An 18,984-nucleotide genomic window follows, 5' to 3' on the forward strand; every position below is an offset into this window, starting at 1 on the left:
AATGTGTCACACCTGTTGGCAGGCTGGTAGGAACCACAGCCTAGGTTGATGGAGAACTGAGCGACATGTGTGTGGGTCCCAGGCAGCACAGGGAGCAGTTGCATGAAGTCCACGGCCCATACATGGCGGTTAGCACCCCCATGTGACCGCTGCTCCAGGCAGAACTGGGTGACTGGTGTTTGTAGCTCAGTGGGCAGTGCAACCGATACCACCGCAGGAGTCTGAGATAGGAGGAATGGAAGATAGAATAGATCAGACCAGAGGGAAGATACTAATTAGAAAATGGGGAAAAAGTCACCAGTTTGTTATACAATCGTAGTTCCCTAAAGCTCAAGATGATGTCTTCAAATTGCCTGATTTGTTTAACCAACAGTCCAAAACCCAAAGACGTCCAGTTTACTATCACATAAGACAAAGAAAATCAGCCAATCCTCACAGATGAGAAGCTGGAACAAGTATGTTTTGCATTTTTGCTTAAAAAGTGACTTAATGATTTATCATTTATCAAAATACCTGCTGATCTCTTAATGATCTAATAGTTTAGTCTCTGATAGAAATATATTAATCAAGTCTGGAAATGTGGTGGTTAAGCAGGAACCATAATTCTGTTATATATTTTACACACAATCAAAATCTATTCGTAAATGTCTTAATTAATACTATTAATCTGAACAACACTGCCGTTGTGATCTAGAGTATCTAGTAAAAACAAGGCTTTATAGTCAAACACCTAAAAATCCACCACCATAACATGATGCCACTTCATTAACAGTTTGAACATTTTATATGGTGGGATAGATGGACTAGAATTTAAATGAACTGTGATGGTACAATCAATTTACTCGTATGCAGTAAAGTGAGCACTTCAGGTTAATTAACTCTGAGGATTTGACAGAGCACATATTTTTTTGGTGAGAATATGTTGTGTATGTCTCACCCTGTAAGAAGAGTATGGAAGAGTGTCGAGCACCACACGTTCCCTCCTGCCTTCAGACCTTCCAAACAGAATCACGTCGTTCTCATGGGACTCTCCTGGATCACAGTCACCACCACCTAAACACAAACAAGCCTCACTGTGTTTATGCAATGTAATACACATGCGCAAAAAATATTGGGCTGTGATGTGATGTATTAAGTAAAGCTACTGTTGTTTGACCCAAATACATATCAAAATATTATGGATGGAGGATTTCCATACCCATGGTAAAGTGGAAGCGTAGGTTGCCATAAGATGTGGTGTCAAGATAGGGGGTACACACTCTTCTCCGGCCCTCCTTCTCAAACACTAGTGCTGAGCCCGACTCAATCTCTCCACACTGGGTCCCATAGTCAGCTCCCTCTATGTCCCAGCTGAGTTAAAAAAAATAAATAAAAAAGAACACAGTTAGGGAGTGCTGGTTTAGTAAGTTAAAGTAAGTTTATCAAAATGATATCTATTTATTTTGGGAAATCAGTGATACCTGAAATTTATGCCACATCAATAATTCTAAAAAACAAGGCATTCAAGCAATCAGCCACATGATGTGTTACTCTTAAACAAAACTTTAAACAATAACTCATGGTAGCTAATATTTTTCGCACTCACGTGGTTTAAATATATATATAGAATATAGTTTAAAGGATCAACAATTAATTCTTGAGAGTACATTTAGTTAAAGAAGGAAAGTAAGCCTGAAAATCACAAGGTAATGTTAACAGATTAGTCATTAATGAAATAGAAAGAGAAACAGAGGAGCTACCTTTACTGTGAAATTTAAACACTTAATCTTAGATAAATATTAACCACAAATGAGATTTTACTGACATAACAGCACACAGACACAGAAATTATAGGATGCAAACACTTTCACACAGCATCTCTCTAGAGTATTACTGAAGTCAGTAAAAAGTTGCCATAATTCACACCTTACCAGTAAACAAATACATAATGTCAGGAATATGGCATAAATCACCTGGAAGAGGACTTACATTTACAGGACACACACACACACGTGCAGACACATATTTCTGCACAGTGGAGAGAGGATCCTCATTAGCACTGACAGAAGTTAACTCAGTGTGTCAGCCCTCTCCTGTGTTCCTCTACCTCCCCTCCCTCTTTCTCCTTCTCTCCCCTTCCCTTTCCCCCATGTTCCTCTCTATTTTCTGCCATACAGTATACAATCTGGTGTGTCTCTGTCACAGCCAGTGTAGGGTTAAATGACACTTAGTGGAGGATAGCATTAACACAAGCAAAGACTCTCTTGTCTACCTCACACATGTGTCATCCCATGATGCCTGCTGGGTGAGAGCTAGCATGCACTGTAGCATGTTGGCATGTAGAAGGAAGGTGTGAGGGTGCAGGGTGGCAGTAGAAACATGCTCCTGTTTTAGGTCCTTCTCGTGGAATGGAAAAATGCACTGACATAGCTTCTGCATGAGGCCGTTAATTACTCTCTGGCAGTAACACTATCTATCATCTCTCCCCTTTTATCTCTCTACCTCTTACAGTGCTTCTGACAGTGTTTCCTAGCTGTCTGCTGTCCAGTGTGTGTTTGCATGCGTGTGTGTTTCACTCTGAACAGATGGACTGCTGTCTCTGTAGCAGTCAGAGGCATGGCATTCACCTGTGTCAGCCCCCAAGCTTGACTTCAACACGCTGCATGTCGCACCACTTGACATATGACAAGTGACAGGTGTCAAAGCATGTAAATGTATACACGCACAGAGAAATAACTGAGCCCTGATATAATACCAAAATCCTCCCCCTCTGTTAACTCTCGCTTTCCCTGCTAATATGTAGCCTGGTGCTAAAGTCAAATTTATCATCCAAAACTGACCCTACATTCATGTTTTCTTGTGTTATTTTGATTTTTATGTTTCAGATGTTCCTTTTAAACATTTACGGTTTGGCACTGTTATATTTTTTGATCTTTTAAAATCATAAAATACTATTTTCTAAGTTCTGGAAACTAAATTTGATTTTACTATATTAGTATCAGGTCAGCTGAGTCAGCGCCAAAAAGCCTAAATAGCTTTTAAAAACCTGTAAATCTGTAACGATTGGCATTCTATTAACGGCATTCTATTATTGTTGTATTTTCTCTTTTTTATGTGCACTTTTGAAGCACTTTGGAGAGAGGTGCAATAGAAATAAAGATTTCGTTGGATACATTTAGATAAAATGGTCCAGTAAAGGGGGTGGGGGAAGAAATGAGACAATCATCTTGACTTACTTCGAGGGCGGGCTTTCAAAGTCTTCCTCCCAGTAGCTCCTTCCCTCTTCACGATGCAGGTCAATGTCTCTGGTGGAGGCAAAGCTCTGGCCAACCCCCTCACCACCATGGAAATACAGGGCATTGCCCTCGGACTGACAAGCATGCTGGCCAATGAGAACACAGGTGTTAATACGTGCAACTAGTAACTACTTCAAAAAGAACCAACCCAAAAATCAACTGTAAATTGAAGCACTTGTCGAAATGCTGTTGTCCCTGCTTTAACGGTGAAAGCACCTCATAAGCATAAGTCTTTCAAGCAACAGCAAGTTTATATTATTGACCCTTTTGAATGAAATCCATGTGTTAAGCAGGAAATCCATGTAAATATCCATCGGTTTATCGATGTACCTTGACAGTAGCTCCAGGGAAGAAGAGCCAGTTGGCAGTGTCTGGAGGGTCCAAGTTGTCCTCCATTAGGGGGGTTCTGTGGGCAGCATTGACCAAAAGCACATTGTCCAGCCCCCAGCAGGACTCATAGCCTTCGGGGCCTTGGGGGGCCTCCTGAGACCAGCGGAGGCGAACGGCATCAGCCCTGGACTGATGTGGCAGCGGAAGCAGGTGGACGACGGTGCTGCTGTTGGTAGGGGCTCTAGAGGAGAGAAAAACATACAACATGAGGGTCTCTGTGAATGTGTGTGTGTGGAGGCTGTGCAAATTCTGTTACATGTTTATGCATTAAATAATCATCATTAAACACTGAAATAAGGCTGAAATAGCCAAATATGGAAGAGTAGGTTGCAGAATGAGTCCAAGGGATTTCAAAGTTGATCCATGAGTTGGTTTCTGTGTCTACACAAAAGCACAACATGCACTTACTGGAGCTAAATATTGTAGTTAGAAGACATTATCATTACATTATGCCTCTGTTTGAGCGCTGACTAAAAAGATAGAGGGATGGAAAATAGGGGGATCATAGAGACTCAAACAGGAGAGAAATAACAAATTGAGAGGGGGAGGTGTGAATGAGGGAAAAAAGAGAGGGCGGGTGTTCATAACAGATGGAGGGACTGTGGGATGGATGAGGAAGAAGAAGAGAGAGAGAGAGAGACCTGATCTTCTCCAGTGTGATCCAGTCATCTGAGGTGTTGCCGATACCACTTAGGCTGTATGACACAGTGATGCTGGGGTCTGAGTAACTGAACCGGCAGGAGCCTGAGCCTGGGAAATATAAACACACACAGAGGACAGACATATATGACCATGAACAGCTAAAGAGGAAGAGGGAAGAATTAAAGAATGAGTTAGCTTGTTTCATTTTTTTCAGCAATTTAATTTTATCAGCAGGGCAATGATCCTTTGCATGCCCTGAGGGGCAGCCAGACACGGCATGGTGGCTTCTTCTGACTGATTGCTCTCACATTCCCTCCCTCAGCCAAGTGGAAAATTACATCTAAATGGTGTCATTGTGGAACTAAGTGATCAACAGCTTAACAGGGCTGAGAGAAATATGAAGGGGTTGGGTAGAGGTTATCAGAGTAGAAGTGCTGATGTAGGATCAAAGACTCTATAGCTAACTACAGCTAGATATTGTCAGTGCATCTGTGTGTGAGTGCCCATCTTCTTGTGCATTTCTATTTGATGAGTCTGTGCGAGATCCTACTATTTTTGTACTTTTAAAATGCGAGTTTGTGAGGGTTCTGTGGGAGCTAGCGGGGTCAAAGGTTGCTAATGGGGGAAGCAGGCTAACCTCCACGTCCCCACCTTTCCTCTCCCCCTCCTCCCACACTGCCTGTCGGTGTGCAGTGTCCATGTCAGGTCAGTGCCCTGCGGTGCTGCTCCATCCCCACTGAACACAGCTGTGCATTGACCTGCCACCACTTCATTGCACTGCACTACTAAACTGGTCCATACTCGTCATTACTGCAGCGCAAACTCATATTAACAACCTGCAAACCAGAGCGCAGCCAGACAGAATAAGAGATGGGCAAAAGGAGAGAAAGAGAATTACAGGAGGGGGAGTGAGGGTGAGAGCGGTTGTCGCTACAGTATGTACTCTTATTTCCTCCTAGTGGCGTTCCCATGAGAACTGGCGGATGCATGTAATGGACATGAAAAATACAACACCTCTAAAAACTCTGCTATGGCCTTCTGGGTGTCTTTCCAGAATATTGTAAATCATTCATTATTGTGATAGGAGAGGCAGAGAAAGAGAGAGAAACACAGAAATACTCTGTGAGCCAGTTGGCTTACTGGCATGTAACAGGGCAAAAGATGCTTATTTCTTGAACATGACAAAGGGATCTATTGTCCTGGCAGGAAAAGACTGTTGCACGCAGGGCTATGGTATATAAACAGGGTTGATAATGTCTCACACATAAGCCTGTTATACAAATTATGTCTCAACATAGTTACTTTTTGCAATGTGTGTGGAGTAGTGTTGTAGTACTCGAGAACGGTCTTGGTCCCGAGACTTTGATTGGATGTAAAACGTATTGCTTCAAATGCAACCAATAACCCTAATTAAAAATGTACATTTTATTGTGTGTCATGTATTGTGGGGAACTGGTCTTGGCCTTGACTCGGTCTCGCCCTCCCTTGGTCTTGGTCTCAGCCCCTAAAAGTCTTGGTCTTGTCTCGCACTCGATAAATTCTGGTCTTGGTGTTGACTTGGTCTCGGTTTGGGCGGTCTTGATTACAGCACTAGTGTGGAGATATTATACTCACCCAGGGCAAACTGCAGGACGGAGGCTGTGCTAGTGTTGAGAGGTACAGTTGTCTGAGGAAGATACACAAGGTAAGTTAGGATATCACCCATAAATATTAAAATCTAGTTTAAATTTGAAATAATATTAAATACTAACTCAGGCCGATGTATTTCCAATATGATCTGTAAGTGTTTTTACCACTAAAGTGAAAAGTTTTGCGTGTTTGATGTTTTCTGATTTGAAGTGTGAAGTTCATTACACCTGTAACAACATCTAACAATGATGTCAGGTGTTTTCAAACCTTCTGAAGACATTTCTATATCACTGCAGAAGGGTGAAAACTTCAACCACTTTAGGTGAGTAAAACAACACCTGGTGTTTAGGTACTCTTTAAATGGGAAACTGGTGCAGCATCTCTTGTACATTATCAATAAACTCATATGTAAAATCTGTTTTATTGTGTGTATGTGCATGTGTCCTGTATGTGTGTGTGTTTCATGTTTTTATATCCCAGTGGGGACTTGAATGCACACTAACTGATGGGGACTTATGTCACTGTGTGGACACCCCATGGGTAGAAACTGCTTTTTGAGGGTCAAGACGTGGTTTTAGGGTTCAGGTTAAAATTGGGTTAAGGTTAGGATTAGGATAAGGGTTAAGGTTAGGCATGTAGTTGTGATGGCTAAGGTTAGGGTAAGAGCCTAGGGACTGGATACTGTCAATGAGATGTGTGTGTGTGTGTGTGTGTGTGTGTGTTTGTGATGACAGGTTGTGTGTACATCAATGTATGTTCTCATTGTTGATTGTGTTGTATTTGTGACTATCTGTGTGTGTAAATGTTTCTGTGTTTCTGGATGCGCATGCTTGTTGCAATTGACAGAAGAGCTGCCAGGCAGAGGCATCAAACATTTGGAACAGTGACAGACAAAGCAACTGTTTATCAGAGAAGTAAATAGAATCACGAGGCACAAAGCACTTCTCTGCTGCTGACTGGCTTTCATCTCTTAAAGCAGAGTAAACAGTCGAAAACCAACATTACAAAGAAAGACAGAGGGCATGAAAGGTCTGATAAGCAATTATGAGTGTTTGTGTGTGTGTGTGTGTGTGTGTGTGGGTATGATGTGTGTGTCTGCAACACCACATGTCGGGCAGTTTCCCGATACTACTGTTCTTTATAATGATCATGATATGGTATTCATTCCTTTGTGCTCCTTCTGTTGTCATTTTCACTTTTAAAAGTAGTGGTACCAGAGGTAAGTTTTAGTTAAAACTACAGCAGAAAAAACTCATACATGCCAAACAAGTGCTGTAATATTTTGAGTTAAGGCTGACAGAAGACTCAAAGAAAGCTGTTATGCACAAGTTATCAACCCATTTACATTAAATGTGCAAGAAGTGATATCAGTTCTTCCACATTTTAAGCCGGACAATGTCAGCATGCTTTTCATTTATACCATAAACATAGGGCGAACATTAAACTGTTTCATATTGGCTCCATGTTTACTTTTAATTATGTTTTGTTTGAGGTACAGCTATTTGGTCCCATATTTTTGGGCATGTTTAGTCATGCTGAGTCTAACGCATGAAAACAGACCAAACGCATGTGTGATTTTGTTTCATCTAAGCTTATTATTTTAAAGTTAATTTCGAACAGCTAGAAAAAAGCAAAAAGACAAAGGCTAGGCCAATTTCCAGCTCTTTACCACAACCAGACATAATCTTCTTTGTTAGAATGGCACAATAGTGAATGGAGAGTTTACAGAGATACAGTTTGTTTAAACATGAGATTCTACTGCAGTGTGTTCTGTAATTTACTCTTGTGGTTGTGGCTACTGAGTGGTTGGTTTGGATGCATGGTCAATGGGCCGTAAAACGTAAAGCGGTCGCAGTGTGGTCAAACATGGCAGTTACCAGCTCTCGTTCTCCAAAGGGCTCACAGAAAGTGACCGCTCTGCCATGCATCAGTACACCACACTGCTCTCCCACCTCACAGTTACTGCACTCAGACCTGCGAAGAGAAGAGAGGAGAAGAGAGAGGATTGATTTACAAAAGCAAATGTATCAATGCAGAGCACCGAAAATGTAGATAATGATTAAACCCTAAGATTACGAGACGAGTCGCAACCTTTTCACCTACCAGATGCTTGGGTCCATTTCCCCTCGGAGGTTGGAGTCAAAGTCATCACGCAGCACAGCATGTTTACCGTGGAGCTCCACTACACAAACACATACATCATATGTATGATACTTTGTCCTTTTATGTTGTAATTACCTGTGTGATTATGTCAAAAGAAAAGAAGTAACAGCATGAAACGAAATGCAGACTCACCAAGACTTGGTCTCAATGGGGACTCAGTTGGAGCTGAAACAGACAGAGAAGAAGAGAGTAATAAAGAGAGTCTGATGTCGGTCCTAGGCCTAACTAGCAGGCAGTTACTTCATGGGCAGATAAAGAGCTGGAGAAGTGCATGTATGAACCTTCATTTTAATATATTAACAAAAGTACAAGTGCAGACTTCGCAGTCTTTTCATATCGGTGCAGATTTTGCATTGTTAACTGCATGTAGAAAATGTGTACTAGTCAGTAAGTGCAGGAAAATGGGTCCATTCCTAAATCATCTCTGAGCGAAACAAACTTCCTCTGTGTCCTGGCCTGCCAAGGCTGCAGTCTCCTGGCTGCTGATGTTAATTCCTTTCAGTAATGAATGGCCGGGCGGCCATGATTAACGGTTCAATGCCAATTAACCGCCATCCTCCCCAGAGGCGCCTGTGTGCTGTAATCTGTGGCCACTGCCTTGCGAACACACTCAACCATCAATCTCTCTCAGGGGATACACAGCTCTGAGAAGAGCAGGGGTGTAGTGAGTGTTAAGACTTAATGAATCAAACATGGGTTTTAAAAAAAACTGGGTTTAACTCAATCACTGAGAACACTTTGTAGAATACAGTCTATGTCCACATTTTAGAAAAATACCATGAAGTTGCACAGTATGGGTATGACCTTTGTGTTACACGAAGGAGGTAGTAGTGAGGTTTAAAACTTTATAAATCAAAATGAGGAATTTTTTGATACTTACTTTAGTGGAAACTATAATTTATTAGCTGGTACACTGGAATATTTACGTTGCATACCCATTTTAGAGAAGTTGAGTTTATCCTTGTTTAATGATCAGTCACAATGGAACAGTGGCTTTAACCTAAGTGAACATGCCACCCTTTGAGCTTCTTTACTCTGCTCTGGTAGGTGTTTTTTTTTTTTTTTAAGACAGCCTCTCTCCAGACTGAAGAGAAGGATAATCTAGCACAGTATTCTCCATCCAGGATGAGCCTGCCCACCTGATAAAACACGCTAAGATAACACAGTGAGGACTCATCCCAAACTTTAATTTCAAGTTTTTTAATACTTTATTTCAAACGGTTCTAAAATTTCCTCTGAGAGTGGGGCTTACATTTGAGAAAGCTCACCTAAAACCCCTCATAAACAAGAGAACCTGAATCAAGAGAGGAGGGATTATCAAAAAAAAAGGTTTCTTACTATAGCAATGGCTCTCCACATGTCTTTACTTTGAGTTCAAGCTTCACTTTCATTAGCTGCCCTCATTTCTTCCTATTGGATCCAAAATGCCGGGCACTTACAAATGGATTTACTTTTCACAGAGTGGTGGTAAAGTTTCATGCTGACTGTAGAAGTTGCCGTCTTAGTGGCCTGTGTGACAGAGCTGGGGGGTTCAGTGGCTGTGACTGTCGCTGCTCTGGTGGGCCCTGACGATCAGCTCCATGGCTGAAGCTCGGGCTTGACGATGAAGCCCATTAAAAGCAGATCAAAGGGCCTTCTTCCTCCCTCTCCGTCGCTCTTGCTCTCTCCCTTCCTCGCCCTCTAATCCCCCAATGTCTGCTGATTCAAAACATGTTTAGAGGAGCTGTCACTCCCAGCATGTAGAACTCTCTCATGTTTCTTGTGCCTTATTAACATCCTTATTAAACTATAATAACAGTGAAATATGCAGTTGTGTGCTCAGTTTAAATGAGTATCTGTTCATTTTATGTATTCAACCTGAAAAGAGCATGTAGTACAACCGGATTCCTGGTAATCCACTCGCTCAAACTGACACACAGTAATAAATGCTTGGTTGGTATTCTGCTCTCTACAGTCTTCTCCCGTCTCTCTCTTAAACAAACCCTTATAAATCGCTCTCAGTCTTTCTAGTGAGGCCATTTGGCTGGAGAAAGGCCCAAAGATTTTTTTTTTGGTGGATAATCCCTTCAAGCTTCCAAAAGGGCCTCATTTACAGTTTTCTTTCACCATGCTTCATCACGCTCTCCTGCTGTCTCTCTCACTTTCCTTCTATCACAATCTCTCCCTCCTGCCCACCCCTCCATCCGCACCCATTCTGTCTCTCTCTGGCTAACCCTCTGCGCATTGGGGGGAGACAGTGGCGCTCATTTCACTTGGATTAATCCCCTCTCACTTTCTTAAAGACTTCAATTACTGCCTCCTCTATTTGCGGCTCATCTCTGCTAATGCCTGTATCTCCCTGGCCAGGGCTTAAACTCACAAGCATGCAGACACACACACACACACACACACACACACACACACACACACACACACACACCCATACAGCTTTGCTTTCCATGTCTGACCCAACCCTCGCTATTTCACTGCCATGCACATGCACACATATGCACACATATAAACAAGAGCAACAAAAGGAGGGCTTTTCAATAAACTACACCGGGACTAAAATCGGATGGATGCTGATGAGCAGGGCTGGGGTGACAGAGGGGGACTAAATGAGCATAAGCTTTGGCAGACTCAGACAGCTCGGCACAAAGAGCGCAGGGCACAAGTCATGTTAAATCTTCTCCCCCTCTTCTCTCCATCTTCGAGCTCTAATCTCCTCTCTCTCCTCTTTTTCTCCCCACCCTGTAAACTGCACTCACTCTTCAAATCTCCCTTGTTCTCCTCTCGTTTGCTCTTTCTCCCTTCGTCTAACTCACATCCTTGACGACGTGAACCGCTTTTGAAATCGAGTTGCTCCTGTCTAACTGGCGGTTGCAATTACTGACTCACCAGGACGCAGGATGCTGTTGTTTTTCCTTCTACAATGACTAAAAGAAATGGTTCTCCAAGGTCAGATTTCAGCCACTTCACTCCACTCATCGAAAACCAGGGCCTTTGTGTGGGCTTCAATTGGCACCATTACAATAATCATAGGTGAGTGGAGAGGAGACGGGCAAAGAAGTAAGCCTTACTATTTTCCAATTTCCGTGCTACCTTTTCCAGCTGTGATTTTTAAGGAAAGGTGGAATCCAAGGTAAAAACGAGATATTTTTCTTCACAATAGTGAGAATTAAGGAGTCTAGCCAGGAGTCTCAACAACAAGAGCACAGGCTTATTTAGCATGCAACTCCCGCATAATTGTGGCTTTTTTGTGTTTATCTCCAAGCAAACATCGACTCACTGTCAATGTGTTAGAGATGGCAGGAAACGCATATTCTTTCAAATATCATCACCCCTTTCTTGCCGAAGTTGAGGAATTAAGGTAATTGCAAAAACAAGACACAAACAAAAAAGCAAAAGAGGAGAAATCTTAATGGCAGACAAAGACTGGGAAAAGAGAAAGGAAAAAAACAGGAGAAAAGAGGGCTAGGGGACACAGTCAGGATGAAAGGGGTGGAGTTTGTAGTGAAGTCTCAAGGCTTCTTGCTGGTGAGTGATGAGGGATGGCAAGCGAGCCAGCGTTCAGCCAGGCAAGCAGGCTGGCTGGCAGACTGGGTGGGTGGCGAGGAAGTGTAAGAGTGGAGGACACCCGTCCCTCCTCTGTTGCGCTGTGATCAGGCGTCCCTCAGGGAGCAGTGCCCTCTTTGAGTTATATGTCCCTTTAATAATCCATCTGGGGTGCAGTGCACTCGGCCAGGCCCATAAAGACCTGATTTATTCCCTTGCTGGAAATGAGAGGACCTGGCGAAGCTGGGCAGAAAGCAGGGACTGCTGGCCCTGCTGTCAGGAGATAGAGCTGATGGACGGCCTGCAGTGGCATTCAACACCCACAACCACTCCACCCTTTACTAGTCCACCCCTAACTCTCCTCATCCCCTGCCTTGGCGTCTCCTATCTGGGCTTAATAAGTCTTTTTATGGTCGCTCAGTAGGAGCGGAAACGTACTTCTGTTTCATCCTCCTGCCTGTCTCTTCCTATACTTGCAGTCATTTAAAACTGTGGTGCCAATTTGCATTTTGCAGCGTCATGGTTTAAAACATCTCTAGGACCCTGTCCAAATAATTTGGCAATGTGCTGATTGTTCCCACAAACTGCTCTGTTGTGCTATGTGCATTTCATTTGGTTGCAGCAGTATTTGTCAGACTCCCATTAGTTTTGTCTTCTGGATCCACAAATAAGAAAAAAAATGGGGAATTTTCTGTGCTGGTTGTTGAGCAAAGTAATGGGGCATAGATCAAAGCAAAGAGGAAGAGAAGTTGGGGGGATGAATTGGACGTTGGAATGAAGGAATAAAGTGAAAAACGGTGCTGTCACAGCAAAAAGGAGCTGTGCGAGCACACGGGAGAGCATTGTGTCTGGGACCAGGCATCTCCCAACACTGCTAGACACACACACACACACACACACACACACACACACACACACACACACACATCCAGCCTTTGCTTGTGTTTCAGCAGGCTTTTAGGGGCACCAGGGTGGAAACATTAAAACAAACACCTGTCTTCGGGAACTTGCAGAGAGGGTTTCTGTTACTGAGAAGCAAAGTGCTGCATGTCAGACGTTCCACAGCGAGTTAAGGGCTTATACCTCTCTTCTTTCTTTATCCTTAAATCTCTTATTTACATTATAATATATGTCTCCATCTCTTTATCATGCTAAGCTTCACACTTCAATGTTACCTTCTTTCACTAGCTCCCTGGCAAATCTGCCCATTTGTTCTTAAAGTCTTCACCCTGGCTGATCACCCCTGATTGCCTTCTTATTTGAGCAGTCTGCCCTCTGTTTCTCTCCCGCCATCCCTTCCTTTCTCTTTTTCTCCTTCCCTCCCTTTCCTCCATGGATAACCCTGCTTTAGATAGCTTTCATTTCTCCAGCTCTTCAAAGCTTGAGTCTTAAGCACATGAACTTCTGAAGTGGCTTGAGCTGGCCCCATATCTTTTATTCCACTTTGAATGCTAATGCCTAGATTTGAAGTAACTTTGCTCAGAGCAGTCTGCACTCTTTGCCACTTTGCGGTTGAATTTGGAACGGTAGCCTATTTGATCCCCCAGAAGGAAACCGTGCACAGGCCTCTGCTTCAACTTCTAGTAAGTCTAAATTTGCTGAGAAAACTAAGACAATCAACATGATTTATGCATAGTTTTTCACTTTAGCATTTCTTTCTGAGCTGGTTTCTGCATGATCACACTACCATACACAGTAACACAGTTTTGGCTACACCACAGCACAGTTTCTTTAATGTCAAAGAAGTTCTTGAGTTTCAATTTTATGTCAAGAGCCTTGCACATTCCAGTTTTGCATTTTTTTGCCCTAATCTGTATAGCTCAATTTGAAATTGCAGGTTTTGGTTAGGAAAGAGGAAGAGGAATTGACTACAGTGAGTCAGATCAGTGGTGTAGACAGTTATAATGCTTGTCTTTTTTAGACAATCCACAAGAGGCCAAAAATGATCAGACCCATTTCTGTTTCTGTTTCCTCTTTTTCTCTCATCTTTCCTGTGTCTCCTTGCGCCTTCTGTTGCCCACGGCATGTTCTCATTTGTTCTTCATTTGTAATTCAGATTTCCTGGCGTAGTTCAGCAACAGAAAGTCGCATTGCTTTATTGCCCATCAAATGAATTAGCCTACAACAAGGTCGGCCACCCACTCCGATCTACTCTTTCCCCACTTTTCTTTTGTTAATGATGTTTAATCACCCCACTACCTCTACCAAATACTCAAATCGTCTGCAATTTATGACCTTCACGTTCCTCATTATATCTTCATCCCACCATCTTTAACCTTCTATCTTCTCCTTCACCAATTAGACAGAAACTGTCATTACTGACACAAGTAATTTATAGCTCCACACCCCTTAGCTATCGCTCCCATGTATCTCTTATCAACGCCACCACTGTCTCTCCCACCGCACATCCTTCTGTACCTCAGTGCTAGTTTCTCTTCCTGCTCCCATTCACAACTTGCCTCCTCCAATGCCTTGTAAGGTCTAAATCTCTGCTTTCCAGTTTGTCTGCTATGAGTAGTTGTGTGTTAGTGGGATGCTGCAGGGCCTTGGCACTAAACAACTAAGTGGCTGTTGTTGGATGCAGATATTTCATTTGCAGAGGGAGAAGACTGGGGCAGTGTGTCAGTGGTGATGAGAGGATGAGCTCTCGGGCAAGGAGACAGAGGAAAGGAGCCTTGCCCCTCCCTCTCTGTCACACTTCCAGGCCTAACTGAGGGCTCGGTGCCCCATCTTTTCCAAGTGGCGTTAAGCCATGAAGTTGAGCACTCTCTTCCTGGCATTTGCTACAATCATCAGTACTGTCTCCAATGACCTGCTAAGGGACACACTTGTGTTAAAGAGTCCTCAGAGACTCGCCACAGAGGTTATTTTTTCTAACACTAAGTATGTTTTAAAGCTGAAATTTTGTTGTTTACCCCTTAAACAGTTAGCAGAAAGACCCCAGCAGCAGTTTGAATACTTCTCCACTTTTAGCATTAAAGTCAAATTTGATCTACAAGGAGGAGTTTTTGAGTGAGGAGGAGGCTTCTTTCCTGTAAACAAGCAATTATACACACTCAGCACGCAGAGTGGGACTGCACTGTCTGTCAATAGCTACTTAAGGCTGTCACAGAAAGTGGATGTAAGAAGTGTCGTCCATAAAGCGTAAATCTCCGGCAGAGAGAGAGGGGAAAAAAGCTGAGTTTAGCATAAGCTGAAATTAAGCTGGCAATATAGAACATCCAAATATCTCTGGCTCTGGATGCATCATTAGGCAGAAAAACAGACACGAAGTGCGGCTATGGCACTGTCATGAAGAAGCAGCACAACCATATTGTGTCATCTATATGATGGACAGTAATGGAAGTAAGAAGAAGGTTTAGTATGTATATATTTAGGTGCACATGTGTGCCTCCACATATATGTATCTGTTCATGTATGAATATATCTGCCTGCAAGTGCAGCATTATGCATGTTTCTGTCATAAAAGGGGGAAGAGGGGTACATTTGTGTCATCCCTGCCACTGCCACTCACCTCCTTGCTCACAGAGCTGTTGGGCCAGAGCATCCTTGAAAATGATCTGTCCTCGATGTGTTGCCGTGGCTCTGGAGAGAAAGAAAAAGAAATCAGGAGAGAAAGAGCATTAACATCAGGGTTGGGAGGATTACTTTAAAAATGTAATCGGTTCAATTACTAATTACTTGTTAAAATATGTAATCAATAGCGTAATCCAAGTACCAGAAAATAAAAGTAAAGTAACCTGATTACTTTTAGTTACTTTTGGATTACTTCAATACCGAATATGCAAATGAAGACAAGAAAGTATTTTAGAGAAACATACAATTGTAAAATATCCCATTCTCATGAAATCAAAATCGATGTTTTTATGTGATGCCTTGCACTAGGCCTATAAGTCATATGGTAGGATTTGGCCCATCAACGACAAAAAATGTTGTTTTGAAGGTATTCTTGTTTATATTTTAGTGTGTCATTTCCTGGAAAACGATTTTAAAATGTTGATGAATCATCCTGCACTGGGGGGCCTGGATTAATTTAGCGTCCAATGAAAAGTTTCTTCATTTCCACGACGCTGCTGAAAAACAGTGTGTCTGGGACCGGGCACCACCACCAATTAACATTACTGTACAAAAGCACAACTTTATCAACTGATTTGCTTTAACTGGATCGATTTGATGGAAATCTGGTTTCCCGGCTGATTTGCCTCAACTCTGTGATTCAGAGTTCCCTGATGGACAGATAGCTTAACTTGTTGCTGTAGCAAGTCATCTAACTGCTGCCATTATCTAATTAGCTCAGTTAGCCTGCAACTACTAATCAAATTAGCTTACTCTGCCCGTACTGGGAACTCGGACACCCGGAGTGTGTTACGTTTACACCTTTACTCAAGGATAGGGGCAACGAACGAAACTGCGCTCAGCAGCCTCCCAGTGAACACGACATGAACAAGTATGAACACTGCCTCATTAAGAGCCAAACTGGCAAGAAAACCACCTTCGTGCTGTATTCCCAGTGATCAAACTGGCCTCCGTCGGTCTCGGACGCTGTGCTCAGGTCCGGCTGCCGTTTTCACTCACTCGGAGCTGGAGTCCGCACAGAGTCAATATTTGCGACGAATCCCTCACTAGCTGTGTGTTTTTACAGGAAACATGTAATAGCATATAGCACTCCGCTTTCCGTTTCACGGATACATTGTGCTTAAAGTAATCATTATGTGTAATCCCCATTTTTACAAAATGTACCCGTAATGTTTTTTCTGTACTGTAACGGTGTAAACAGTTAGTTTATTTTTGTATCCTGAAGTAAGTAAGTAAGTAATTACACTTGTTTATATAGCACCTTTCACAGACAAGAGGGTTCACAAAGTGCTTCACAGTAAAAAATAGAAAAAATAAAACAACACATAAAATACAAAACCATATGGCTAGTTAAATGCTTGTCTAAAAAGATGTGTGTTAAGGTGTTTTCTGAAAGTTTCCACACTGGACTAACTAAACTTATACAACCTTATCACTAACCTGACCTGCAAGTCAACAGCTGGTGAGCCAAGTTGGCGGTCTTGACTGCTTATCCTCTGGCTGAGAAGATAACTGTGATTTTATTGTAAGTATAAGTATTGCTAAGGATATTTCCTCATTCACATCATTGTATTAATGACATTGCAACATTTTTGTGCTCATACAGTATAAAATGTGTGTGGGTTATCAAATATCTTCCAATATCATCAGTTCCCAGCACTATTGCATGCCAGTGTAAATCTAACTGTATGTTGTGTGCCGTATGTATGGAATGTAATATGAATATCCTTCCGGTGGCCGTGAAATGCATTATTCATTTGAAAACAGAGAGAGCTTTAAAAATCTAAGAGGATGAAATGGCGTGGAGTGCAGTGGGATCTTTTACACAGACACCGAGACATGCTCTACTCTACCGTAGCCATGTAGAAAGAGATCCACTCACATTTGCAATAGCAGAGTTACATTGGTAAAAATGCACACTGACAAAGCAGCTCTCCAGTACAGAACTGTCATCTCTTTAAATAATAATGACAACATCTACAATACTACTACCACAATTACTACTACTACTACTACTACTAATAATAATAATAATAATAATAATACAGCAGTTTATGTTTAACTTTTATCTAGAAACTCAATAATAGTAATAGAATGAGTGAACAACAGAAAAATAAAAGCCCGACGGAAAGATTATGGAAGAAGCTGTCCTTGAGTCCTTGAAACAAGTTATTGGAAAAACATTGTAAGGTTTTAGAGCCCTAGAGTCCTTTGCATTCTAGTCAATGGCATCTGCAAAATGGGATGTGTTTTGGCTCCATGAAGGAATGTTCTGTGCAAGGGAGACAACACTACATTTTTAGATGGCTAGTAAAAGCTGTTTTACACCAATCCGACAGTCTCACATGCATTTTCCCCATGCAATACACAGAAGGGAAAACAATCGGAGAGATGGGGTTAGATTGAGGTCAAAAACATGAAGAGGATAAATATCACAGCTGTGATGTGTTTCCTCACTGTCCGCTTGCAGTACTACTGCTTGCCCATCAAGGAGAGCAGAGCAGTTGGAGTCTTGTCTCATCTCCATCATCATACTTGTCTTAAACAACTAATGTTGTAATATGGCTTTGCCTTTGATTATGAACATAATGTGCGGCTTGTACATTTGAGAAACCTCAAGCAAAAACACACACCGACACAGAATTATGTACGCCACCCACATACATTGAGAAGTCCTTTCAATGGGCACTTCAGTTCCTCACACTGTTGTCTCAGTGTTCAGGGTATTCCCAGGATCTGGAGACATTACGCAACATTTCAATTATCTCAGTCAAACCAATAAAGTAGGGCTCTGAGTAACCTACACCTCACTGTCAGTTCAAATTCACTATATGTCAAACTCTATGAAAGTGACCCAGACAGTTGTGTATGTGTGTGTGTGCTTGACCACACCCAGTCACACACAATATTTGGTTGGGTGCCCGAGTCAGTGAGCCCCACATCCATTTTGCAAACTTTCTCCTTCTCCTGCTTCATTTCTCTTTCCAGTCCCATGTTTTTCCTCACACCTCCCAAACTCTATCCCACCGTGCAGACTCAGGTCTTTTATGGGTGCCAAGGCATTTATTCATTCATCTCACCTCATGAATAACAAATAGGCCCCTCATCAATTAGTAAAGAGCTCTTGTGCCTGTGCAGAGCTGGGGAGAAAACATACTTAATTACACTCATATTTCAGAATTGGGTGAAAACTAATTTGAGATTGGTATTTATGAATAAAAGATGGCGCGTAACGAACAGCGGGTGGGGATGTAGGAACAAGGCCCTTAAATATTTACTAAACACAGTCTTAGCTCAAGTTCACTGAACAGATTATGTTAAGTGCCAGGAGACAGTGGGCTCTATCAAAGGGCAAGTTTGACCTCACACACATCTTTTACACACTCACATGAACACACACACACATCTGTGACAGTAACCCTTACCAAGCCAAGTAGGAGAAAATACCCTGCAAAGCTGACAGTTGTGGAAGAATTATTCACATCCTTTACTTGGGTAAAGGTAGTCAACAATAGGGCTGGGCAATAAAACAATAATGATAATTATCGCAATATAATAACAATAACAACATAATAAATGTTCAATATATTGTCAATAAATATTTGTTAAATTCATTTGAATCACAGACAAATTAGCCCTTAATTTTTCTATTTAAAAAATTATTTTGTTGAGAGAAAAAAGTAATAATATCTGTTGAAAACAGATTTTAGCATAATAATATTAATAATAATATTTTTGAATGTTCCACCTCAGATTTGTTAAGTGATCCACTGTT

General features: G+C 42.0%; 1 protein-coding gene across 4 annotated transcripts in view; it reads right to left on the reverse strand.

The window, feature by feature from the left end:
- Nucleotides 1-18,984, reverse strand: part of reln (reelin) — a 93,704-nt gene that overhangs the window by 31,465 nt on the left and 43,255 nt on the right. For all 4 annotated transcript variants that reach the window (XM_038706800.1, XM_038706799.1, XM_038706797.1 and 1 more), the window contains exons 4-14: nt 15,148-15,218; nt 8,232-8,264; nt 8,040-8,118; nt 7,814-7,910; nt 5,922-5,973; nt 4,307-4,415; nt 3,606-3,846; nt 3,216-3,361; nt 1,199-1,350; nt 938-1,053; nt 13-221 (exon numbers count right to left, since the gene is read on the reverse strand). In XM_038706800.1, coding sequence (XP_038562728.1) covers nt 13-221; nt 938-1,053; nt 1,199-1,350; nt 3,216-3,361; nt 3,606-3,846; nt 4,307-4,415; nt 5,922-5,973; nt 7,814-7,910; nt 8,040-8,118; nt 8,232-8,264; nt 15,148-15,218 — 1,305 coding nt within the window. The remainder of the gene's footprint in view (nt 1-12; nt 222-937; nt 1,054-1,198; nt 1,351-3,215; nt 3,362-3,605; nt 3,847-4,306; nt 4,416-5,921; nt 5,974-7,813; nt 7,911-8,039; nt 8,119-8,231; nt 8,265-15,147; nt 15,219-18,984) is intronic.

The sequence above is a fragment of the Micropterus salmoides genome, unplaced genomic scaffold (genome assembly GCF_014851395.1).
Source record: "Micropterus salmoides isolate LMB-PRFRI ecotype aquatic unplaced genomic scaffold, ASM1485139v1 Ms_hic_scaffold_8, whole genome shotgun sequence".
NCBI classification, from domain to species: Eukaryota; Metazoa; Chordata; class Actinopteri; order Centrarchiformes; family Centrarchidae; genus Micropterus; species Micropterus salmoides.